This window comes from Ovis aries, chromosome 3, assembly GCF_016772045.2.
Source record: "Ovis aries strain OAR_USU_Benz2616 breed Rambouillet chromosome 3, ARS-UI_Ramb_v3.0, whole genome shotgun sequence".
Taxonomy (NCBI): Eukaryota; Metazoa; Chordata; class Mammalia; order Artiodactyla; family Bovidae; genus Ovis; species Ovis aries.
This window is the reverse complement of record NC_056056.1, coordinates 220,188,166-220,213,214: the sequence shown is the minus strand read 5'-3', so window position 1 is coordinate 220,213,214 and position 25,049 is coordinate 220,188,166. Positions and strand designations below refer to the sequence as shown.

General features: G+C 50.0%; 1 protein-coding gene across 4 annotated transcripts in view; it reads left to right on the top strand.

The window, feature by feature from the left end:
- The window catches only part of EFCAB6 (EF-hand calcium binding domain 6), a 266,713-nt gene extending 243,001 nt beyond the window's left edge, over positions 1-23,712 (top strand). For 3 of the 4 annotated variants that reach the window (XM_042247852.1, XM_042247853.1, XM_042247851.1), the window contains 5 exons: positions 4,283-4,513; positions 6,043-6,202; positions 7,566-7,750; positions 20,271-20,420; positions 23,272-23,712. In XM_042247852.1, the coding sequence (XP_042103786.1) occupies positions 4,283-4,513; positions 6,043-6,202; positions 7,566-7,750; positions 20,271-20,420; positions 23,272-23,394 (849 nt within the window). In that variant the 3' untranslated portion in view covers positions 23,395-23,712. Of the gene's footprint in view, positions 1-4,282; positions 4,514-6,042; positions 6,203-7,565; positions 7,751-20,270; positions 20,421-23,271 lie in introns of those variants that run through there. The other variant, XM_060414285.1, reaches the window with a different exon arrangement.
- The last annotated feature ends 1,337 nt before the right edge of the window (positions 23,713-25,049 follow it).

The window sequence follows — 25,049 nt, the reverse complement described above, 5'->3', positions numbered from 1 at the left end:
GGTGGGGCTGGCAGGCGACAGGGTAGGGGGGTGTTGGGTGCCTTACTGATCTGGTGTCCACAGCCACTCACCTTTGGTCCCACTTCCACTTCCTGTTCACTTCCCCTTTTGCTCAGCCGCATCTTTCAGGGACAAGTAAGCCAGAGAGCTTCTCTATTTCATGCTCATCCTCAAAAGATAGTTTGGCTGGGGATAGAATTCTAAACCCAAGTGTTCTCCCCCTGACACTTTAAAGCGATCTCTTCGCTGCCTTCCAGCATCTCTCTGTGCGGGTGAGACATCTGCTAATTATCACATGCTTTCTCCAGGGCCCAGATCCCAGCGAGGAAGAAAGGCAGGGGCTGCCAGTGCCAGCTGCCTTTTGCCAGAGGCCCTGCACGGAGAGACTGGGGGTGAGGTGTGAGGAGACGGGAGCCAGGTGGGCAGCTGTGATAGGCCCTAAATGCTCCACACACAGCTCGCCCAGGCGGCTCAACCCTGGGCATGGTCCCCACTTGCCAGGTGGTCCCAAAGCCGCCTTGGCTGGTCCTAGAGACTGGGCTCCTCCTCTGTTGGCCTCCAGGCCTCTATCCTGAGTGACCGTGGAAATCCGGTGCCCACTGTTGGCACAGGCTAGCCATGGCTCTTCCCAGCTGCCTCTGTTTCCACGTCAGGCGGTGGGCGATGGCCTCATTCTAACTGCGCGTCTCGCACGGGGGCATCTCGTCCCTGTTCCCGGGAGAGTCCCACCCACCACCTGCATCCCACCAGGCCTCCAGTGCCACGCTGCTCTTCTCTGTCTCTCTTTAATCCCATTGCTCTGTTGTGTTTGAACGTAACCGTGCATTTTAAAAAACAGTTTCCACCTCTTGGCCGAAATTCTCCATCTGTTCATACGTGTTGTGCAGCTTTTCTGTTACATCCGTGGACACATTAGTTCATGGATCTAACGTGTTGTTTTAATCTCATTAGTTTAATGTTTTAACGTCCTTGTCTGATAATCCCCACACTGGGGGTCATCTCTGAGTCTTACCTGTTGACGGCTATATCTCTTGGCAATGGGTCAGTTTTCCTTTTGTTTGTGTGTAGAACTTAAAAAAAAAAAAAAAAGCTGAATTACAGACAGCATGTGCAGGAGAATGCTAGACTGTGGTGGAATGCTGCTTATGGCTGGAAGAGGCTCACCTCTCCGCTGCCAGGCTGTGAGTGTCGGGGTTTGTTGCGTCAGTCTGGTGGGTGATCGAGCCTCATTTGAATTGTGTTTCTGCTACCCTCACCCCTTGTGTGCTCGGGGGGCAGATCCCTCCAGCAGAAGGAGCCCCCTGGGCTTGAGTGGACGTGCTTTGCCTCCCTCAGCGGCTTCGCTTCCCAGGAGAGGGTGTCTGGAGAAGCGGGTGGTGTCTCACGTCTGTCCTCCACCAGTAGCTTGACGTGGCCCCTTCAGGAGCAGCAGCAAAGGCCACAGAAGGAGGGCTTGTGAGCTTGATCATTCCCTGTGCCCGAGACTCCCAGCCTGAGCACCAGCCCCCGTTTGGCCTTCAGGAATTTGCTAACATCTCAGCTGATTTCTTCCCACACTCCCACTTCCTCCTGAGCCCCACTGGGCATGAGAGCTGGGGTGTCAGGATCTCCTTGGAGCCTTGGGGCTTGATGGAATTCAGTCCTCTTGGCTCCTGCAACCTCAGCTCACAGACAGGCTCGGGAAGGGTTCTGAATCTGTAGGTATTTGGCTTTTTTCTTGCTGGTAAAATGGAGTGGCGTTCCCTTGCCACTTGCTGCCTCACGAGCAGAAGCAGGACCGAGGTCCTGAGTCCTTCGTGTTTAGTAGGCCGCTGACTGCTCCTCTGCATTCCCAGGGGCCTTTCAGCAGGCCATGCTCCGCCACTTGACGTGGAAACTCACTTGCTTTTCAGCTGATTCACAAACCACAAGAATTCTGCCCAGGTTTCACGTCCAGCTCACAAGCCTGTAATTCTCCAGAATCCACTTTTGGGGTGCCCATTCCCAGTCCTCTCGAGGCCTCGCCTGTCCCCGCAGCACCCCACCCCCAGCCGCCATCCTGAGCTGCATCCCTGGCTCCACCAGTGTCCTGGGGCGTAACCTGTCAGGACTGGAGAGCCACGTGTGGCCTCCCATCCTTTCCCGGCCCACCCAGGCCCCTGTTATCCTGTTGCGGTGTAGTCACTAACCTATGTCCTACTCTTTTGCAACCTCATGGACTATAGTAGCCCACCAGGCTCTTCTGTCCATGGGATTTCCCAGGCAAGGATGTTGAAGTGGCTTGCCATTCCCTTCTCCAGGGGAATCTTCTTGACCCAGGGATTGAACCCATGTCTCCTGCATTGGCGGGTGGATTCTTTGCCACTGAGCCACCAGGGGAGCCCCTGAGTCATCCTAGGGATGTGTATTCTTCCCGTTGAGACCCCTTCAGTTACAAGAAGATGAGAATAGGGTTTGTGTGGTCCTGCATTGACCTCACTGCCTCACAGGATTTCATCAGGAAGGTGGTGGGCCCTGCCTCATGTGCCTGAGAAAAACCCCTTTTGTTGTCCTGGGCTGTTTTGTAAATATCTTCACATCTGTGCTTCAGCTTCTTGCCACATCCCACCCTTTGTCTCTGTCCTCGTAGCATGACCTTCTTCCTGCCCACCTCCAAGTCTTGCCAAGATAGGAGGGCATGAGAGCCCACCGGCAGCCCGCCCTCCTCTTCAGCTGCATCTCTCTTCCATAAAGCCCTTCCTGATGGGTGCACTCAGAACATGGTTGAGCGCCCTGTCCCCTGTCCCTCTTCATTTCTAAAGGGTCTTCCCGTCCGGTCAGTTTTATCATGTGAGTCTTTGGGGATCTTCAGCCATTAACAAACATGCATTGAGACCCCAGAGAGTGTCAACCCCTTTGCAAGACAGTTGGCATTTAAAGATGACTTTCAGAGGCCCATCCAAGGGAGTCTCTCGGCCAGGTGAGGTGTCACCTACAGGGGTGGCTTCCTCAGGATGCAGGTAGAAAGAGAAGAGCATCCGGTTTCCTTGGTGGTCCATGGGAACTTTCCTGGAGGAGACCTTGGTGCCGGTGAGGTCTGTCTGAGCCTCTGTGGCCACTTTCTCAAGGACCCTCACTTCCACTCCATGAGGTAGGTTTCCCTCATTGATCAAAATGAAAGCAACATGCAACTCTGGATGTGATAAATGACACTGAACTACACACACACACACACACACACACACACACACACCACACACATGAAGTTGTTACATAAGATGTAACCTGGGAGGGAAGTTCGGCGGAGGATCCCGGGGACCTCTCTGTATCATCATTGGAACATCCTGCAAACCTGTAATTATTTCAAAATTAAAAGCTTAGCACAGAAAGCTTAGACAAGAAGATTGTCCCAAACTAAACCATTTCTCCTTCTCAGGGCCTGGAACGTTCTCCTACTCTTCCTCAGCCCTCACTACGTCTTGTCCAGACTTTCAAGCAGTGGCGGACATGGTCCCTTTTAATTTGCCCCTGGAGCAAACCCCAGTGGAGCAGGCAAGCCTAGTGGCTTTCTGACCAAGTCGAGGCACAGGGCAGGAAAGTTCCTCCATGGCCTCAGGGTCGGAGATGCGGGCTGGAGGCTGGGCCTTAGCGGCTGTTAAAAAAACAAACGGAAGTTAAATCACCATTCTTCTCAGCTCCCTGAAATCCCTCGAGCCACCTAGAGTGGCTCCTGTGGCACTGAGTCGTTTGGTGATGTCCCGGCAACATGGGGCCCTTACTCAGCCCGGTGACGGCAGCCGCGCTGACACCAAGGCCATAAGCTGCTCCCCGTCCTCCAGACGCCTCTCTTCTCATCTCCTGAGAGCGCACTGTTTGCCCTGAGGGTGACTTACGCTGCACAGCGGCCCCGGGCTGTTCGCAGTGCTCTGGGGCTGTTCTGCAGGAGGGAGCCTCGCCGGGCTCCCCGGGGACCCAGAAGGCTGGGGTTTGATTTGCGTTTTCCCCTAGAACATTCTTCCGTCTTGCAGCTCAGTCTCTGTGACTAATGGCAAGATTTAATGGCCTTAAAGTGCTCGCTAAGGGCCCAATTCAATTAAAAAATGTCCCGCAGAAGCCATGGATAATCCGTGCCCCCACCCCCCCCAGCCAACCCTGCTTTCCCAGGAAGCTGGGGCTGGCCGGCCGGGTGTTTTCCATTTTTCAATTTTTGTTTAACTTGACGTGAGCCCGGGACCCAGCAAAGGAGCACATTGCCTTCGCTGGCTTCTGGCCCTCTTGCCTAAGGTGTGCGCTGACCCAAGGGTGACCTCTGCTTCTTTGCCAGTTTGACAGGCTCTGGGAAGAGATGCCCGTCAACTCCAAGGGGAGGCTGAAGTACCTGGACTTCCTGAGCAGCTTCAACGTGGACAAGCCGGCCACGCCGCCAGCCACAGGCGACTCAGCCAAGGCGCAGAGAGGGAGCAGCGTCCCCGAGGTCTTGGACCGGGGCCGGTCCGCAGGGTCGTCGCCCACTCGTGACCCGAAAGCGGGGTCCAAGTCACGGAGTCACCCCTGTGTGAGTTCCTTCCCGTCTCTCGGCATCTCACTGGGTCCACGTTTTCCCCAGGCCAGGAACTTCATGTCCCCAAGGGTTCTGGTGACAGAGAAAGTGTCTTAGAATGAGCCCCCGGGCCCGGGGGCGGATTCTGGAGAGGAGCCACTGGTGGGTCCTCTCAGTCACCTGCCTTGGAGGGGAAGGAGGTGTGGGCATCGGGGGCAGAAGAGACAGAGGGGAATTGGGGGCCAGGGGGCAGGACCCGGGGGAGGGGGCAGGTCAGCCATTGTCAAAGGCGTTGTCACCCAGGAACACAGATGCCCCCAGGGTGGACAGATCTGCCGAGGGCCACGTACCGAGAGGTAAGGTGTGTTAATGCCCATTTTACGGTTGAAGATCCAAGACTCTTAAGAGGGACCTGTGTGGGCTCAGGGTCCCTTGTTAGCACAGAGAGACCTGTCGGCAAACCCAGGCTGTCTGACCACACAGCCCTGGTCCTGGGCCAAGCCCCCCAGCCCGGGATGAAAGGAGGGGCTCAGTCTCGCAGAAGGTCTCCCTTCCTCTGTAAGAAGCATGACAGGGTCTCTGGGGGGGCGGGGGTGGTGTTTGAGGGGATGGCAACTAGGCATGTGAGCAGAGGTCACCACCTCCATGCTTCATGCGGGGTGAGCCATCCAAGACGGAGCTGGCTGTTCATTCATTCTGTCAACACGTGTCTACTGCGCACCTACTGTGTGCTGAGAATGAACACTGGCCCCTGCACTTGTGGAGTTTATGATCTCATAGGGGACAATGGGCAAGCCAGTGAACCTGCAAGTGGAGTGTTTAGCGTGTTACAGATGGTGAGTGGATCAGAGTCAAGGGGGTCAGAGCACCCCAAGGACATCCACATCCCAGTCCCCAAAACCTGTGATGTGTACCTTACCTGCCGAGGGGGGAGTCAAGGTTGCAGATGGAGTTAGAGCTAATGAGATTGTCCCCGAGGGTCCAGGGGGCCCAACTGACTGTATCCAGTCAATGGGGACACAGAGGCGCATGGGACATGCAGGAGAAAGACCCACCCACCATTGCCTGGTGGCTCAGATGACAAAGAATCTGTCTGCAACACAGGAGACTTGGGTCCAATCAGGGGTTGGGAAGATCCACTGGAGAAGGACATGGCAACCCACTCCAGTATTCTTGCCTGGAGAATCCCATGGATAGAGGAGCCTGGCGGGCTACAGTCCATAGGATCGCAAAGAGTCGGACATGACTGAGCGACTCACACACACACACACCTATCGTTGCAGCTTTGAAGGTGGAGGACAAACGGGGCCTTGAACCAAGAAATGTGGGGGCCTCTAGAAGCCAGGAAGGGAAAGGCTATATTTGCACCCAAAACTGTTCTGGTTAAAACGGCAACATCAGCACTTTGGTTTTGTCTTTCATTCTGCTTCTGAAATAACACTGCCTATGAATTGTGCACCTCAAGACCCGGGTCACATCTGTCGGTTTCTCCTATGACATCCCTCTAGAATCTCCAGGTACAAGACCATTTTCTTTCTTGCTAGACCCCCTCGAGCGTGAGCGGGACCCCGCCCCTGCAGAACTGCGAGCCCATCGAGACCAAGCTTCGCAAGAAGGTCCAGGGCTGCTGGCGAGAGCTGCTACGGGAGTGCAAGGAGAGGGACCCCAACAGGCAGGGCGAGATCCCCGGCCCCGATTTCCTGGGTGCGTCCCACTCCGTCCCCCTAGGGCACTTGGGCCCACCTCCCAGCCCAGGTCCCCTCCTCCCGGTGGAGCCCAGGCAACCTGCGGGAGCATCTGGGGGACAAGGGCTCCTGATGCCTCCACCCTCACCGGGCAGGTCCACACCCACTGGATCAAGTCAGCACACGTGACTCTCGGGGCTAGAACCTGCAGGCTGGTTGCGGTCTCTGGGCAGAATATAAACAGGGACGGGTTTTGAGAGCCCAGGAAGGTGGCCCGGGGGCCGGGGGCAGCCGAGGACACAGCTCGGCGCTGTTGGTTCGATGTTTGCCATGTATCACTTTGGTAAACTTCAAATGGGCTTCCCTGGTGGCTCAGAGGGTAAAGAATCCACTTGCATTGCAGGAGATCCAGGTTCAGTCCCCTGGGTCAGGAAGACTCCTGGAGAAGGGGATGGCTACCCACTCCTATATTCTTGCCTGGAGAATCCCATGGACCAGAGGAGCCTGGTGCGGGCTACAGTCCATGGGATCGCAAAGAATCAGACACGACTGAATGACTCATAATTACTTGCTTACTTATCACTTTGGTAAACTTCAAATATTTATAAAAATTGGTTGGATTTACGCTCCCTCTAATTGCTGCATACTGTTGATGCAACGAAAACCCAGAGCAACCAAAAATAATTAATCATAAAGAAAGAAAGCCAGACACAGATCCTCAAAGTGCACGATGGTTGTCTCTTCAGGGAGGTCCTGGTGTTCCAGAATGGAACTTTAAGATCACCATTAGAATGAAAACCCCAAATGCACAATTTGGTGTAGCCTAGCACAGGGTCGGACACGACTGAAGTGACTTAGCAGCAGCAGCAGCAGACCCCTGAGAGCGTATCTCTGAAGCCCAGTTGAAAACCCTTGCGCAGAGGGCCAAGTCTGAATTGCTGACCCCAGGGGAGCCCCTGCCAGGCCCACACCCCAGCACATGGAACCTTCCCTCCTCCCCACCTGCCCGGTCCTGCCCGACTCCTGTGCGGCGGGAACCCCGCTCCACGCTCTCGCTGCCTGCGGTCATGGCCCCCACAGTGCTGTGTTCCTACTGCTGTGACTGCAGCAACAGAGACCAGGCCAAGCTGGGCCAGCAGGCTAAGCCAGGACAGAGGGAGCCCAGCAGGATGCAGGGTCCCCTCCGTCCTGGCCACACTTACCCTGTCGCCTGCCTATGTGTTTCCACATCCGTCCAGCCAGCGGCCGCAAGCCTGTGAAGCAAGGACCCGGCTGGGGCGTCTCAGCAAGTGATGAGTGATGAGTGAGTGAGTGAGTGAAAGCTGTGATTGAACCAAGAGGGAGCTGCCCGCCATCAAGTGAACTGATGTGCTTGCCTTCAGCTCTCGTGGAGAAATTCCACCTGGACATCACCAGGGACGAGTGCCAGCAGCTCCTCGTCAAGTACGACTTGAAGAACAACGGGAAGTTCGCTTACTGCAGCTTCATGCAGAGCTGCGTCCTCCTGTTAAAAGCAAAGGAGACCTCACTGATGCAGAGAATGAAAATCCAGAATGCGAATAAAATGGTATGTGGATCACCCGGAGGACGGGGGTGGGGCCGGGCTAGCTGGGTTTCTTTCTTTTTTCTCAGCTCCTCCTAAACTCTGTCGTTTCACTTCATGCGAGCGGTGCATGTATGAACCTTTACAAACCTGTAAAGGTCTGGAGACCCCAGGCTGGGAACCAGTAGCCAGGATTCAAGGGTCGCAAGCCGGTTGAGTGGCACCTGCCCAAGGGGACCTCTGTGGGTTGACAGAGGAAACAGTCGGTGGCTCACAGGACCGCCGGGAGCAGATTTAGGTCACTTAACTGGAGGCACAGGTGGGGGGTGGGGCGGCCACAGTGAAGGGAAGCACCGGTGCCTTACACGTGACTGCTTGCTCGCTCATCTGGCGTCTGAGACGGCAGGCCTTGCTCAGAGACGCGTGGTCTTTCTTGCATAAGCTGCGCCCACGATGAGTTGTCTGCAGTCCTGTTGTTGCCTCTTTGAAGAGGAATGAGACCCTAAAGATGCTTAAATCTTGCAACCGGAGGGCCCCTGGATCTTTACCCTTTTTCTGTCATGTGTAACTGTATGATTCTCACCCACACCCAGGTCAACCACACTGTTAAGGACACGCCTTTCTCAAGTCTTTCCAAAGCATGAAGACTCTCCACACTCATGTTCTATCATCCGTAACACTGAATTAAGTTACTCTGAATTAAATGGTTACGAACAGGCGTTGCTGACTTGGAGACAAACACAGCCGATGCCAGTCACCCTCAGACCCAGCTGTGGGGACCAGAGGCGTGGGGCAAGCCCGGCAGCCCCCGACCCAGACCCCTACCCAGGCCCCCACATCCCAGCAGCAGCCGAGTGATGGTGTGCCAGCCAGTGCCGGGGTCCAGCCCCCGCAGGATCCAGGGGAACCTGGAGGAAAAATGGCGTCGGTGATTGATTTAGAGAGAGATAAGGAAAGAATACTGTAGATAAGAAAATAGAGGAGAGAAAGAGGCTGATATTCCTTGGTTGACATAGAAAGCCAATAAAACTTCGAGACAAGAAGTTTGCCCTGTTCACGGTTTGCACCTGCCACAGGTGCCTTCCCAGTCTTCCGAGGGAGTGAAGACCCAGAACGTCTTTCCGTTCAGGTCTTAGAAACCCGGGCAGAAAAGCGAACGCAGGGAGCCTCTATGCTCCAAGGGATCAGCCTGAAAAAATAAAGTAAGAGAGAAAAAAAAAGAGAAAAAAGAAAAACACGGGGTGACCAAGCTTCTTCAAGCGAGGCCCATTGTTTTTATTTTTTAAAGGGTCTTTTATACCTTTACTTGTACATAGAGGGAAATGAAAGATGCAAAGTCATACAGAGTCAGCCCAAACATTACATCTGTTTTGTCTTTATCGAAACCAGGATTTTTCTGCAAACCTTTCCCATAAACAATATTGTGTACATTATCTTTTGTCTTTGGAGGCCTGTGAACATTTTATGACCCTCTTTTGATAAAGGCTGTTCAACCAGAAAACTTATTTTCCCTTGAAATGTTTTTTCTTATATTTCTAATCTACGTCAGCCTCAAAAAGTATTAAACAAGTTACATTTCTCACGGAGTAAAGGTGCAGTGAGTTACAAGAAAGAACCTATTAGCTCAAAAGTCTGATATGGTTAATTTCAAGGCTACACTTGTTTTTCTTACTTTCCAACTATGTTAACTAATGCACTCCCAGGTACACAGTGGATAAGAGATATGGGAACTTAGCAACAAGCATTGGCCAAATAACGAAATCCTACATTAACACTACTCTAATAACTTTTAACTCTTTGTGTTTTTTTTTGTTTTTTTTTGTTTGTTTTTTTTTTAGAAATATAATATCCCTGAAAATCAAACATACTATAATGAGATTTTTTTTCTTTTTTTTTTTTAATTTTAGTTTTTTATTTTAAAATCTTTAATTCTTACATGCATTCCCAAACATGAACCCCCCTCCCACCTCCCTCCCCATAACATCTTTCTGGGTCATCCCCATGTACCAGCCCCAAGCATGCTGCATCCTACGTCAGACATAGACTGGCGATTCAATTCACATGATAGTATACATGTTAGAATGTCATTCTCCCAAATCATCCCACCCTCTCCCTCTCCCTCTGAGTCCAAAAGTCCGTTATACACATCTGTGTCTCTTTCCCTGTCTTGCATACAGGGTCGTCATTGCCATCTTCCTAAATTCCATATATATGTGTTAGTATACTGTATTGGTGTTTTTCTTTCTGGCTTACTTCACTCTGTATAATTGGCTCCAGTTTCATCCATCTCATCAGAACTGATTCAAATGAATTCTTTTTAACTGCTGAGTAATACTCCATTGTGTATATGTACCACAGCTTTCTTATCCATTCATCTGCTGATGGACATCTAGGTTGTTTCCATGTCCTGGCTATTATAAACAGTGCTGCGATGAACATTGGGGTACATGTGTCTCTTTCAATTCTGGTTTCCTCGGTGTGTATGCCCAGCAGTGGGATTGCTGGGTCATAAGGTAATTCTATTTGAAATTTTTTAAGGAATCTCCACACTGTTCTCCATAGTGGCTGTACTAGTTTGCATTCCCACCAACAGTGTAGGAGGGTTCCCTTTTCTCCACACCCTCTCCAGCATTTATTGCTTGCAGATTTTTGGATCGCAGCCATTCTGACTGGTGTGAAGTGGTACCTCATTGTGGTTTTGATTTGCATTTCTCTAATAATGAGTGATGTTGAGCATCTTTTCATGTGTTTGTTAGCCATCCGTATGTCTTCTTTGGAGAAATGTGTATTTAGTTCTTTGACCCATTTTTTGATTGGGTCGTTTATTTTTCTGGAATTGAGCTGCAGAAGTTGCTTGTATATTTTTGAGATTAGTTGTTTGTCAGTTGCTTCATTTGCTATTATTTTCTCCCATTCAGAAGGCTGTCTTTTCACCTTGCTTATGTTTTCCTTTGTGGTGCAGAAGCTTTTAATTTTAATTAGATCCCATTTGTTTATTTTTGCTTTTATTTCCAGAATTCTGGGAGGTGGATCATAGAGGATCCTGCTGTGATTTATGTCTGAGAGTGTTTTGCCTATGTTCTCCTCTAGGAGTTTTATAGTTTCTGATCTTACATTTAGATCTTTAATCCATTTTGAGTTTATTTTTGTGTACAGTGTTAGAAAGTGATCTAGTTTCATTCTTTTACAAGTGGTTGACCAGTTTTCCCAGCACCACTTGTTAAAGAGATTGTCTTTACTCCATTGTATATTCTTGCCTCCTTTGTCAAAGATAAGGTGTCCATATGTGTGTGGATTTATCTCTGGGCTTTCTATTTTGTTCCATTGATCTATATGTCTGTCTTTGTGCCAGTACCATACTGTCTTGATGACTGTGGCTTTGTAGTAGAGCCTGAAGTCAGGCAAGTTGATTCCTCCAGTTCCATTCTTCTTTCTCAAGATTGCTTTGGCTATTCGAGGTTTTTGTATTTCCATACAAATCTTGAAATTATTTGTTCTAGTTCTGTGAAAAATGTGGCTGGTAGCTTGATAGGGATTGCATTGAATTTGTAAATTGCTTTGGGTAGTATACTCATTTTCACTATATTGATTCTTCCAATCCATGAACATGGTATATTTCTCCATCTATTAGTGTCCTCTTTGATTTCTTTCATCAGTGTTTTATAGTTTTCTATATATAGGTCTTTAGTTTCTTTAGGTAGATATATTCCTAAGTATTTTATTCTTTTCGTTGCAATGGTGAATGGAATTGTTTCCTTAATTTCTTTTTCTACTTTCTCATTATTCGTGTATAGGAATGCAAGGGATTTCTGTGTGTTGATTTTATATCCTGCAACTTTACTATATTCATTGATTAGCTCTAGTAATTTTCTGGTGGAGTCTTTAGGGTTTTCCATGTAGAGGATCATGTCATCTGCAAACAGTGAGAGTTTTACTTCTTCTTTTCCAATTTGGATTCCTTTTATTTCTTTTTCTGCTCTGATTGCTGTGGCCAAAACTTCCAGAACTATGTTGAATAGTAGCGGTGAAAGTGGACACCCTTGTCTTGTTCCTGACTTTAGGGAAATGCTTTCAATTTTTCACCATTGAGGATAATGTTTGCTGTGGGTTTGTCATAGATAGCTTTTATTATGTTGAGGTATGTTCCTTCTATTCCTGCTTTCTGGAGAGTTTTTATCATAAATGGATGTTGAATTTTGTCAAAGGCCTTCTCTGCATCTATTGAGATAATCATATGGTTTTATTTTTCAATTTGTTAATGTGGTGAATTACATTGATTGATTTGCGGATATTGAAGAATCCTTGCATCCCTGGGATAAAGCCCACTTGGTCATGGTGTATGATCTTTTTAATGTGTTGTTGGATTCTGATTGCTAGAATTTTGTTGAGGATTTTTGCATCTATGTTCATCAGAGATATTGGCCTGTAGTTTTCTTTTTTGTGACATCTTTGTCAGGTTTTGGTATTAGGGTGATGGTGGCCTCATAGAATGAGTTTGGAAGTTTACCTTCCTCTGCAATTTTCTGGAAGAGTTTGAGGAGGATAGGTGTTAGCTCGTCTCGAAATTTTTGGTAGAATTCAGCTGTGAAGCCATCTGGACCTGGGCTTTTGTTTGCTGGAAGATTTCTGATTACAGTATCAATTTCCTTGCTTGTGATGGGTCTGTTAAGATTTTCTATTTCTTCCTGGTTCAGTTTTGGAAAATTGTACTTTTCTAAGAATTTGTCCATTTCTTCCACGTTGTCCATTTTATTGGCATACAACTGCTGATAGTAGTCTCTTATGATCCTTTGTATTTCTGTGTTGTCTGTTGTGATCTCTCCATTTTCATTTCTAATTTTATTGATTTGATTTTTCTCTCTTTGCTTCTTGATGAGTCTGGCTAATGGTTTGTCAATTTTATTTATCCTTTCAAAGAACCAGCTTTTGGCTTTGTTGATTTTTGCTATGGTCTCTTTTGTTTCTTTTGCATTTATTTCTGCCCTAATTTTTAAGATTTCTTTCCTTCTACTAACTCTGGGGTTCTCCAACTCTTCCTTTTCTAGTTGCTTTAGTTGTAGAGTTAGGTTATTTATTTGACTTTTTTCTTGTTTCTTGAGGTATGCCTGTATTGCTATGAACTTTCCTCTTAGCACTGCTTTTATAGTGTCCCACAGGTTTTGGGTTGTTGTGTTTTCATTTTCATTAGTTTCTATGCATATTTTGATTTCTTTTTGATTTCTTCTGTGATTTGTTGGTTATTCAGAAGTGTGTTGTTCAACCTCCATATGTTGGAATTTTTAATAGTTTTTCTCCTGTAATTGAGATCTAATCTTAATGCATTATGGTCAGAAAAGATGCTTGGAATGATTTCGATTTTCTTGAATTTATCAAGTTTAGATTTATGGCCCAGGATGTGATCTATCCTGGAGAAGGTTCCATGAGCACTTGAAAAAAGGTGAAATTCGTTGTTTTGGGGTGAAATGTCCTATAGATATCAATTAGGTCTAACTGATCTAATGTATCATTTAAAGTTTGCGTTTCTTTGTTAATTTTCTGTTTAGTTGATCTGTCCATAGGTGTGAGTGGGGTATTAAAGTCTCCCACTATTATTGTGTTATTGTTGATTTCCCCTTTCATACTTGTTAGCATTTGTCTTACATATTGTGGTGCTCCTATATTGGGTGCATATATATTTATAATTGTTATATCTTCTTCTTGGATTGTTCCTTTGATCATTATGTAGTGGCCTTCTTTGTCTCTTTTCACAGCCTTTGTTTTAAAGTCTATTTTATCGGATATGAGTATTGCCACTCCTGCTTTCTTTTGGTCTCTATTTGCGTGGTATATCTTTTTCCAGCCCTTCACTTTCAGTCTGTATGTGTCCCTTGTTTTGAGGTGGGTCTCTTGTAAGCAGCATATAGAGGGGTCTTGTTTTTGTATCCATTCGGCCAGTCTTTGTCTTTTGGTTGGGGCGTTCAACCCATTTACGTTTAAGGTAATTATTGATAAGTATGATCCCGTTGCCATTTACTTTATTGTTTTGGGTTCGGGTTTATACACCCTTTCGTGCTTCCTGTCTAGAGGATATCCTTTAGAATTTGTTGGAGAGCTGGTTTGGTGGTGCTGAATTCTCTCAGCTTTTGCTTGTCTGTAAAGCTTTTGATTTCTCCTTCGTATTTGAATGAGATCCTTGCTGGGTACAGTAATCTGGGCTGTAGGTTATTGTCTTTCATCACTTTAAGTATGTCTTGCCATTCCCTCCTGGCCTGAAGAGTTTCTATTGAAAGATCAGCTGTTATCCTTATGGGAATCCCCTTGTGTGTTATTTGTTGTTTTTCCCTTGCTGCTTTTAATATTTGTTCTTTGTGTTTGATCTTTGTTAATTTGATTAATATGTGTCTTGGGGTGTTTCGCCTTGGGTTTATCCTATTTGGGACTCTCTGTGTTTCTTGGACTTGGGTGATTATTTCCTTCCCCATTTTAGGGAAGTTTTCAACTATTATCTCCTCAAGGATTTTCTCATGATCTTTCTTTCTGTCTTCTTCTTCTGGGACTCCTATAATTGGAATGTTGGAGCATTTCATATTGTCCTGGAGGTCTCTGAGATTGTCCTCGTTTCTTTTAATTCGTTTTTCTTGTTTCCTCTCTGATTCATTTATTTCTACCATTCTATCTTCTATTTCACTAATCCTATCTTCTGCCTCCATTATTCTACTATTTGTTGCCTCCAGAGAGTTTCTGATCTCATTTATTGGGTTATTCATTATATTTTGACTCTTTTTTATTTCTTCTAGGTCCTTGTTAAACCTTTCTTGCATCTTCTCAATCCTTGTCTCTAGGCTATTTATCTGTGTTTCCATTTTGATTTCAAGATTTTGGATCATTTTCACTATCAATATTCGGAATTCCTTCTCCGGTAGATTCCCTACTTCTTCCTCTTTTGTTTGGTTTGGTGGGCAACTCTCCTGTTCCTTTACCTGCTGAGTATTCCTCTGTCTCTTCATCTTGGTTATATTGCTGCATTTGGGGTGGCCTTTTTATATTCTGATAATTTGTGGAGTTCTCTTTATTATGGAGCTTCCTCACTTTGGGTGGGGTTCTATCAGTGGCTTGTCAAGGTTTCCTGGTTAGGGAGGCTTGTGTTGGAGTTTTGGTGGGTGGAGCTGGGTTTCTTCTCTCTGGAGTGCAGTGGAGTGACCCGTAATGGGTTATGAGACATCAAAGGTTTTGGGATAATTTTGAGCTGCCTGTATATTGAGGCTCAGGGGAGTGTTCCTGTGTTGCTGGAGAATTTGGGTGGTATGTCTTGTTTTGGAACTTGTTGGCCCTTGGGTGGAGCTTGGTTTCGGTGTAGGTATGAAGGCATTTGATGAGCTCCTATTGCTTAATGTTCCCTGAATTCAAGAGTTCTCTAATGTTTTCAGGCTTTGGGTTTAAGCTTCCTGCTTCTGGTTTTCAGTTTTATTTTTACAGTAGCCTCTAGACTTCTCCATCTATACAGCACCGATGATAAAACATCTAGGTTAAAGATGAAAAGTTTCTCCACATTGAGGGACACTCAGAGAGGTTCACTGAGTTACAAGGAGAAGAGAAGATGGAGGGGTAGTTAGAGGTAACTGGAATGAGATGCGGTGAGATCAAGAGAGGAGAGAGCAAGCTAGCCAGTAGTCACTTCCTTATGTGCGCTCTATAGTCTGGGCCGCTCAGAGGTATTTACAGAGTTATACGGGGAAGAGGAGAGGGAGGAAGCAGACAGAGGTGACCAGGAGGATAAGAGAGAGGAATGAGTAGGAGAGAGACAAATCCTGCCAGTAACCAGTTCCTTAGGTGTTCTCTACCATCTGGAACACACAGAGATTCACAGAGTTGGATAGAGAAGAGATGGGGGAGAAAAGAGACAGAGGCCACCTGGTGGAGAAAAAGGAGAGTCCAGAGGAGGAGAGAGGGGTCAAGCCAGTAATCTCGCTCTCAGGTAAACTGGGGTAGTGAAGTTTGGGTTTTTAAATGTACAAAATTGACAACAAAAACCTAAGAGCAAAGATTAAAAATCTGGAGTAGAGGTTGGATTTTCAAAGATACAATATTAAAGAAAAGCAGAAGGAAAAGGAAGAAAGAAAAAAAAGAATTATTAAAAAACAAACAAACAAACAAAAACAAAACAAAACACCAACAACCATCCAAAGAGTATATATGGTGTTTGCCTTTAAAAAAAAAAAAAAAAGTCTTTTTTTTTTTTTTAATAGTAATACTAGGTTATAGAAATAAAAATTAGAGGAGAAATAGAAGACTTAACAATTTAAAAAAAGCTCGGAAAAAAAAGGAAAATAAAAGCAAAAGCAAAAAAAAAAAGAATGATTTTAAAAATATTAAAAATTAAAAATATATCTGGCTCTTCTCTGATGTTATGGGCCGTGTGGGCTCACTTCCAAGGTGGTTCCCTCTGTTTAACTTCTTCTGTTTGCTGGTTTTTAGGCTCACTAGTTCAGTCGCGCTGTGGGGAGGGGGGATGCTGCAAACAAATAGCACTGTCGTGTGTACACAGTATCTCTGCCCCGCTTGACCTGTCCTTTCTCGCGGCGCACAAACCGCTCCGGCTCTACGATGCTCAGCCGGGAACCGTCTGGGGCCGGCCCTAGGCTGCGTGCACTTCCCCGGTCCAAGCCGCTCAGGTTCGGCCCTCAGGCAGCCCTCAGAGGCACAAATGCGGCTGGGACTGCGCTTTGTGCCCTTCCCAGGTCCGAGTAGCTCAGGAGTTTGGCGAGCGCGATCGCCGCGGCTTGTCACCTTTTCCGCCGCTGCCGCTCAGCTCTCTGGGTGGACCGCTGGCGCACACCGTGAGGCAGACTGTGACTGTCCAGCACCCCCAGAAGTCTTAGCAAAGGAGCCTGCTTGCAGTTAGGTAAGTAAAGTATCTCCGGGTCTGCAATTGCCCCTTTCCAGTCCTTACGGCTCTGGCTGCCTGTCCCCGGCGGGAAATGGTCTGCAGCCGGCTTTTTCCGCTCCGTCCTTTGTTCTGTGCTCGGTCCTGGCGGTGTCTTATGTTCGAGCTTTTCGCGTGGTAGCTATCCCACAGTCTGGTTTGCTAGCCCAAGTTAGATCGTTCTGGTTGAGCGTGGGGCGTTCCTGCCCGATTCTTGCAAAGCTCTGCAGCCCGCGCCTCCCGCGCGTCCCTGCCCTGCCCCCACTTCCCAATGGCGGATGCAGGCGTCTGTGCTGCTTTTCCGCTGGGGGAGTTACTGGTGGGCTTGTAATCTGTTGGTTTTAATTATTTATCTATTTTTCCTTCCTGTTATGTTGCCCTCGGTGTTTCCAAGGCTCGCCACAGACTCGGCAGGGAGAGTGTTTCCTGGTGTTTGGAAACCTCTCTTCTTAAAATTCCCTTCCCGGGACGGGCTTCCCTTCTCGGGACGGAGCTCCCTTCCCACCTCCTTTGTCTCCTTTTTCGTCTTTTATATTTTTTCCTACCTGTTTTGAAGACAATGGTCTGCTTTTCTGGTTGCCTGATGTCCTCTGCCAGCCTACAGAAGTTGTTTTGTGGAGTTTGCTCGGCGTTGAAATGTTCTTTTGAGGAATTTGTGAGGGAGAACGTGATCTTCCCGTCCTATTCCTCCGCCATCTTTCTCTACCTCAACTTTTAACTCTTTGAAAGGCTCTATGTTTTAGGCTTTCCATGCCTCTCACAGTTGGGAGGATGTAAATAATCATATGCGTAGCTAGATATACCTGCCAAGCAAGCTATAATGCTAACAGAGGGGTTTTGATTGGAAATACTTTTCTCATGTCCAGGAGACTTATTAGCTATAGCCCTAAGTTGATTTTCTCCAGAGAAAGGTGGTCAGGGTTAGCCCCCTGTTAATGTCAGAGGAGTTGGTGAAAGTCATGAAGTAGTAAAACAGACAGATTCTGGTTCTAGGGTAGATGCTCGAGAAAGCCTAGGGAGCCCCTTGAGTCCTGAAGCCTTGCTTAACAGTTCTCTTCCACATGACCTTGTCATGGGTGGGATCTCCCGTGGTGGCTTCCGGCAAGTCAGCAAACAGTGGATTCCATACAGGGAAATCTGTCATTCTGTGCAAAATCGGGCCGCATCTCACCATAGTTTCTAGTTTAGACAAGCAAGAGCTAACACCAAAGGCTTACAACAAACTATGGAAGAAAAACTTGGCTTTATGACAATTATTTCTCTAGCTCAGTAATTCTGTAAGTAGAGAAAATACTTTCCTCGTTCAATCGTCAGAGGGCCAGCCTGCAAGCATAACTGGAGAGCCATGGAGACGCCTGCCCGCTCTGGCCCTCCTCGGCTTCTTTGGGCCTCAGTTCTGTAAGTGAGGGGTGGCCTGCTGGGAAGAGGCTCCACGCCCCCTTCCAAGCCCCCCGTGTGCAGAGGCCAGCCTGCTCCTAGGTGAATCACCTACCCTCACAGAGGCGTCCAAAGGCTGCTCATGGACTGCTTGGGGGGCTGGGGCTGACTGAGATTGTGTATGGGAAGTGAGAGACGCTCTGGAATAGGACCCCCCACCCCCCAACCAGGAGCCTGGGCCCCTGGGCAGATGTCCCAGCTCACCTCCGTGTGCCCCTGCCTCCCCCCAGCTCTGGTCATTCACCCAAACCCAACCACAGCCTCCACTCCGCAGCTCAGGACAGTCCTGCCTCCCATCCAGAAGCCCACCCTGGGCCTGATTGACAGGTGGTGAGACTCCCAGGAGCCTCTCCCAGGAAGGAGTGGGACCAGGGCCCGCCCTGCCCTTGCCTGGTCCCCTCTGCAGGTGGCCCCCGGCCCCAACGTGCCAGCTGTCTCAAGGGCCATTTCCTTTTCCAGCACTTTGAGGCTTTCTCTGTAGCCTTAACAGCAGACACACTCCTCTGAGGAAGTGAGCTGGGGCTTTGCTTTTTTAAAAAAAATAATTCTAGTTATTTATTTATTTTGGCTGTGCTGGGTCTTTTTTTGCTGCACAGGCTTCTGTCTATTTGCAGCGAGCGGGGGCTACTCTCGCGTTGTGCTGCGCGGGCTTCTCACGGTGGTGGCTTCTCTTGTTGCAGAGCGCAGGCTCCAGGCTTGTGGGTCTCAGTGGCTGCAGCTCCCAGGCTCTAGACCACAAGCTTTCCCTGCTGGCTCAGACGGGAAAGTGTCTGCCTGCAGTGCCAGAGACTCGGGTTCAATCCCTGGGTTGGGAAGATCCCCTAGAGAAGGAAACGGCAGCCCACTCCAGTACTCTCGCCTGGAAAATCCCATGGACAAAGGAGCCTGGTAGGCTGCAGTCCATGGGGTCACAAAGAGTCGGACGCGACTGAGCAACTTCACTTTCAGCAGTTGTGGAGCACTGGCTGAGTTGCTCCGAGGCACATGGAATCTCCCAGGACCAGGGATCTAACCCATGTCTCTCCTGCATTTGTAGGCAGATTCTTAACAAGTGCGCCACCAGGGGAGCCCCGGGAATTTGCTTCTGGGGGGCACTGCTAGCAGCCAAGGACCCCTGGGTGGGGTGGTGTCCCGGGCTGGGATGGGAAAACCCTTTCTCAAGCCAGACTTAGGTGTGGGAAGAGCAAGTGCTCACAGAATCCCTTCTCTTCCGTGGGTGGGGACCAGCTGATTGGTAAATCGGCCGCTGAGGAAGCTACCGGGCATCTGGTGAGTTTCTATCATAGGTGCTAAAGGATGCAAAAATTGAAAGCAATTTAACATTGTGCTAATGTGTTTTACGTGGTGCCATGTTAAAAATTAAACTTTCCCAAAATGTATTACACATTATTGCCTACAGTTCACCTCTGTGATATTCAGACATGTGTTGGGGCTAAATCATGCTAAAATATCTTGTTTTCAAATCTAATAGCACCTAAATGAAATAATCACAGTGTAGTGTGCTGTCTAATTACTAGATATAATTACAACCTTGCGATTTTTTAAAAAGTCTGTTCATTATAAGAACCTACTAGAAGATTCAAATTGAACCTCTTTTTTTCCCCCCTCAAACTATTTCGGTTATCTGCCTGGCCATCCCCTCAAATACACGGGGAGGGGTTCCCTGGGAGGTGGTCTGGTAGTGTTGGCATCAAACGGAGCCCCGAGGGGTCCTGATCCTGCCCCTTTGCCTCCTTGAGCCTCCATTTCCCAATCCAGGAAATGGGGATGAAGAGACCTACCTTCCCCCCAGGAGATGCTGTTTGTGATGAGCTTTGTTTAGTCACTAAATCATGTCCGAGTCTTTGCGTCCCCATGGACTGCAGCCCACCAGGCTCCTCTGTCCACAGGATTCTCCAGGCAAGAACACTGGAGTGGGTTGCCATTTCCTCCTCCAAGGTATCTTCCCAACTCAGGGATCGAACCTGCATCTCCCATGTTGACAGGCAGATTCTTTACCACCGAGCCACCTGGGACAAGCCTGCAGACTCCCTTCCAGCTGGGAACCCTGGGTGGGGAGTGAGCTCTGGAGGCCAAGACGGAAGCAAGGCCCAGGAGAGGCGCTCACAGCCCCTTGCTTACCCCTTGGGCCACAGCCTGTCCACACCATCCTTCCCACCCAGAGCTCCTTTCTCACCTTCTCGTGGGTTTTGGCTCTTCTCCCAGAAAGAAGCCGGTGCCGAGACCTGCTCCTTTTACTCCGCCTTGCTTCGGATTCAGCCCAAGATCGTGCACTGCTGGAGGCCGATGCGGCGCACGTTCAAGGCCTACGACGAGGGCGGGACGGGGTTTCTCAGCGTGGCTGACTTCAGGAAGGTGAGCGTGGCTCTTGCGGGGCTTCTCCCTCCAAATAGGACGCGGTTGCCAAATGCCAGCGGCCAGAAAAACCTCACCAAAGGAGCCCCCAGCCCCGGAGGAAGGCCCAGGCGTGGGCAAGCTGTCCAGATCTCACTTCCTGGGTTCCCCCAGGTTACTGGAGGCTGCGTCCACTTGTCGTCCGCTGCCAACCCCAGGCTGTCCCCACCCTAGAGGCTTTTAGAATCCCGCCGGGCCTTCCCGGGGTACCAACACCTGAGTGCAGCCGTCTGCTGCCGCTGCTCCTCAGAGCCCGGCCTACACCCCACGCGAGGCCGCGGAGCAGAATGACGACCTCGGGGACTGAGGCATGTCCCGGGCGTGGCTACTCAGGGTCTGCAGACCCCAGCCCTGCCCTGCAAGAGCCCCCTGCTCAGTCCTCCCCTCTCCCTCCGCTGTCCTGGCATGGAGGGGCTGCCCACCCTGGACCATGCAGTCTGGTCAACCAGCTACCCCAGTAGAGACTGGACTCCGGGGCCTCTCCTGCCGGTCTAGGGGAGCACCTCGCCCACCCCAGTCTACCAGCTGTGATCGTGATGCCCCCCAACAGCCCCACCTCTGGAACAGAATCTATGCTAGACTTTACCCTGCAGAACCTTTGGAAGTTAACATTTGGAGGGTTTCCTCCCGAAGGAAAGAAAAGGGCCACCCTCAAGGGTGACTTAAAACTCCCACATTTGGAATAACGCAGAACTCCTCAAATTGTCAGCAGGCCTGCTCCCATTCTTTGCTTCTCTCTCCCATCCCTGCCCTAGCTAACCACTGAGGTTGAGAAAATAATTGAAGTCTAGAATGTTAGATTAAAAATCAAATATTACAGCCAGGAAAAAATACTCAGTCAAGACATCAAAGCAAGAAAGGGTTATTACCTCTCAGTGCACTTAGGAAAAATGTATTCCTTAGATTTCTCTGCGTTTCAACAACTAAAACAAAAAATTTTTTATGTAAAAACCTTTTCTTAAATAGCAATGCAGGCAGATGAACGGCAGTTAGTGGGTCTGAATTTGCAAGGACCCCCTGGAAAATCCCATGGACGGAGGAGCCTGGTAGGCTGCAGTCCATGAGTCACTAAGAGTCGGACACGACTGATCGACTTCACTTTCACTTTTTACTTGTATGCATTGGAGAAGGAAATGGCAACCCACTCCAGTGTTCTTGCCTGGAGAATCCCAGGGATGGGGGAGCCTGGTGGGCTGCCGTCTCTGGGGTCACACAGAGTCAGACACGACTGAAGTGACTTAGCAGCAGCATGCAGGGCACTAGAGAATGAGGGGCCCCCTGGAGCAATCCCCCACCCCTGCCCCAGCAACACACACACAGTGGGTGGGGCCAGGCCTGTCACTGGAGGTCGTGAATACCCTGTCACCTCCCTGACGTGGCCTCCAGCTCACAGCGCTGGTTAGTCACTCACTCATGTCCAACCCTTTGCAAGACTATAGCCTGCCAGGCTTCTATGCCCATGGAATTCTCCAGACAAGAATACTGGAGTGGGTTGCCATGCCCTTCTCCAGGGGATCTTCCTGACCCATGGATCAAACCTGGGTCGCCCACATTGCAGGTAGATTCTTTACTGTCTGAACCACCAGAGAAGCCCCGCTCTTTACTTTGGGGTCAAATACAATTCTCAGCCAGAGAAGAGAAGGAAGATAACACCCTAGGAACTTGGGGTGGGTGACAAGCAGGGAGGGGGCAAGAGAAAAGGAGACGTTGCCCTTGGCAATGAGACCTGATGGGTGCTGGGCCCTCCAGACCCCCAGGTTCACTCCCCTTTCTTGCTCTCAGCCCATCAGCCCCAGAGGCAGGCCAGCTGACCTCAGCCCCACGGGCCTGGGGCCAGTCCTGCTGGCCCTGGAGGAAACTTGGGTTCTTCCAACCCCGCTCTCTAGCCTCCTCTGAGAAATGAATTATAACACAAAATATACATAGGAAATGTATAACCTAATCTTCGTATTTATTTAATAGAGTATCTATCACAGTTTGTCTCAGTTGCATATAACAGAGGTGAAATAAATCACAGCAGCTTAGACATGGTAGTTTTCTTCTCATGTAAAAGAATCCCAGAGGTAGGAAGTCCGGAGCTGGCATGGTGTCTGGACTGTCATCAGGGACATCTGTACTTTTTTTTCTACCATCCTCAACACCTGGATTCCTTCCCCAAGGTCACCTCATAGCCCAAGACAGGTGCCGGAGCCCTAGCATCACTTCAGCATTCCAGGCAGCAAAGAGAGAAGGAGGGCATGCCTGTTTTCTTTAGAGGAGGCTTCCTAAAATTCCAGCATAGCATTCTCATTTCGTTTTAGTGGCCAGAACTGTGAGAGAGGCTGAGAACTGTCACCTTTCATTTTGGCTGGCCACACAGTAGCCTGGAAGAAAATCAGGGTCTGATAATGTAAGGGGAAGGGTCAACGGATATTGGTTGGGAAACCAGCAGGCTCTGCCCTGGATGTATTACTGTTGAGTCGTAACTACGTGCTGAAGCCTGCGCCTGCCCTCCTCCCCTCCCTTGAAGCTGCACCCCAAGGCCTCCCACCTAGTTACGGCTCCGTGGTTAGTCTCCCCTCCAATCCCCTCCGCTCTGTCCGTCTTCCTCGTCCTCCACGTTGACCAGCCTCACAACACCTGTGTTGCTAGACAGGGCTGCCTTGCTGGAGGGGTGGGGGGTGAGGGGGGAGGGCGTGACTCTGGAGGTAGGCTGTCCAGGCTCGGGGAGGGAAGAGAGGTGGGCAAGGGCCCAGCCCCTTCCTGGCAGCCAGCCCCCTTGGTCTTGGTCTTGAACGGCTCCAGTACCAGGGGCGGCTCCTCTCCCCCGCAGGTCCTGAGGCAGTACAGCATCAACCTCTCCGAGGAGGAGTTCTTCCACATCCTGGAGTATTATGACAAGACGCTGTCTTCAAAAATCTCCTACAACGACTTCCTCCGGGCCTTCCTCCAGTAGGGGCCCCGCACCGTGAGCCCAGCGCCGACAGACAGGGACTGCAGGGCCTGTCCCCACGCCTCGGGAAATCTGTCAGCAGAGGGCCTCATGAACGTACGGGGCATCCCCCCAAGCACAGCCCACACCCGCACCCAACCTCTTTCTGAGGTCAGCCCAGGCCTGGGCTCCAGGGTTGGCAGCGGCCGCTCTGGAGGGCCCCGGGCTGCCCCACTGAGCTCAGGACCCCTCTTAGTCTGAGTAGATTAAAATGTTAGCCTTTGCAAGAATGATTCTTGAGACTTTAAAAGAACCACCAACAATAAACTTGGAAACTCAGAATTTCTGCCAGTTTTATTCGTTAAGAGACTGCTGGGTGACTCAAGGACAGCCCCCTCCTCCACACAAGCCCTGGGGCTTCCCTGACGTGGGTCAGACCTGCGCCCCAGCCAGGCTTGTCCACAGGGCCCCTTCTCTGTCCTGGGGGCACAGACAGCAGCCGGACCCCACGAGGAGCGGCCGACAGCTGAGTGAGGCCCCGTCGGTGCAGCGGGGGCTCAGCCCTTCCGGGCCCAGCAGTACCCATTTCAGGACACAGCAGGGTCTGACAGCCTCGGCGCTGGGCTGTGTGCTTAGTCACTATTGTGTCCGACCCTTTGCAACCCTTGGACTATAGCCCGCCAGGCTTCTCTGTCCAAGGGTTCTCCAGGCAAGAACGCTGGAGTCAGTTGTCATTTCCTCCTCCAGGGGATCTTCCCAACCTATGGATCAAACCCAGCTCTCGCTCCTTACCGTCTGAGCCGCCTGGGAAGTCACACCAGGGAAGACAAGCCAAGAGAAGTTTTAAATCACCATAATCCTATCCACCCATCATGAAGCAGATGGAAAGGAAACAGAGCCTGTTGCCTTCTGGAAGGTTCTGGAAGGAACTGGAGAGGCAGGCAAGAGGGCTGCCCCTGAGCTGTGTGACCCCAGCTGTCAGGGAGGGGTGGGGACCAGGACCCTCCACTGTCACCCTGAGTAAACTCAGGAGCACGACACAGCCCAAGGCCCTCCCTGGGGCGGCACCACCCAGCACCCACCGCGGCCCCAGCCACCAGCAGGGCAGGTTCCCCGGGGACCTGGGCAGTGGCCCAGCTTCTCCTCCCCTTTCCTGGGGCCATCACCGCCACGACCACGCCTCATCCTCCTTTCCCTGCTCCCACTGGACGCAGCCATGGCTGCTGATCAGGGAAGGAGGCAAATGTTCAAACAGAAGCCACGGGGGCTCTTAGGGAGCCAGACCAGCGCCAACTTCCTTTGAGCCCCGCTGGCCACACTGCACTCCAGCCAGCCGGTGGGGTCTCCACTCCCACTGCAGAGAGGGAGACCCCGAGGCCCCGGCGGGGGCGGGGGAGGAAGGATGCCCTGTGGGATGCATGGGAGTGAGGAGGCGGCTCCTGGAGTCCTGCTCAGCCTGGTGAGGGAGGCATCGGCGACCAGGCTGAGGCGGTCTGGCTGGGCCAGGACTGGGGAAACCCCAAGATCCCAGAGAATCTGAGGGCCCTGAGGGAGCTCAGAGGAGGAAGATGCCCACCACAGTGCAAGGGGTGCCCAGGCAGCCCGAGTTCAGGGAGGGGGATGTAGGATGGGGCTGTGGTTCCAAGTTGATGCCGTGGAGCAGAAATGCCCTCCACCCC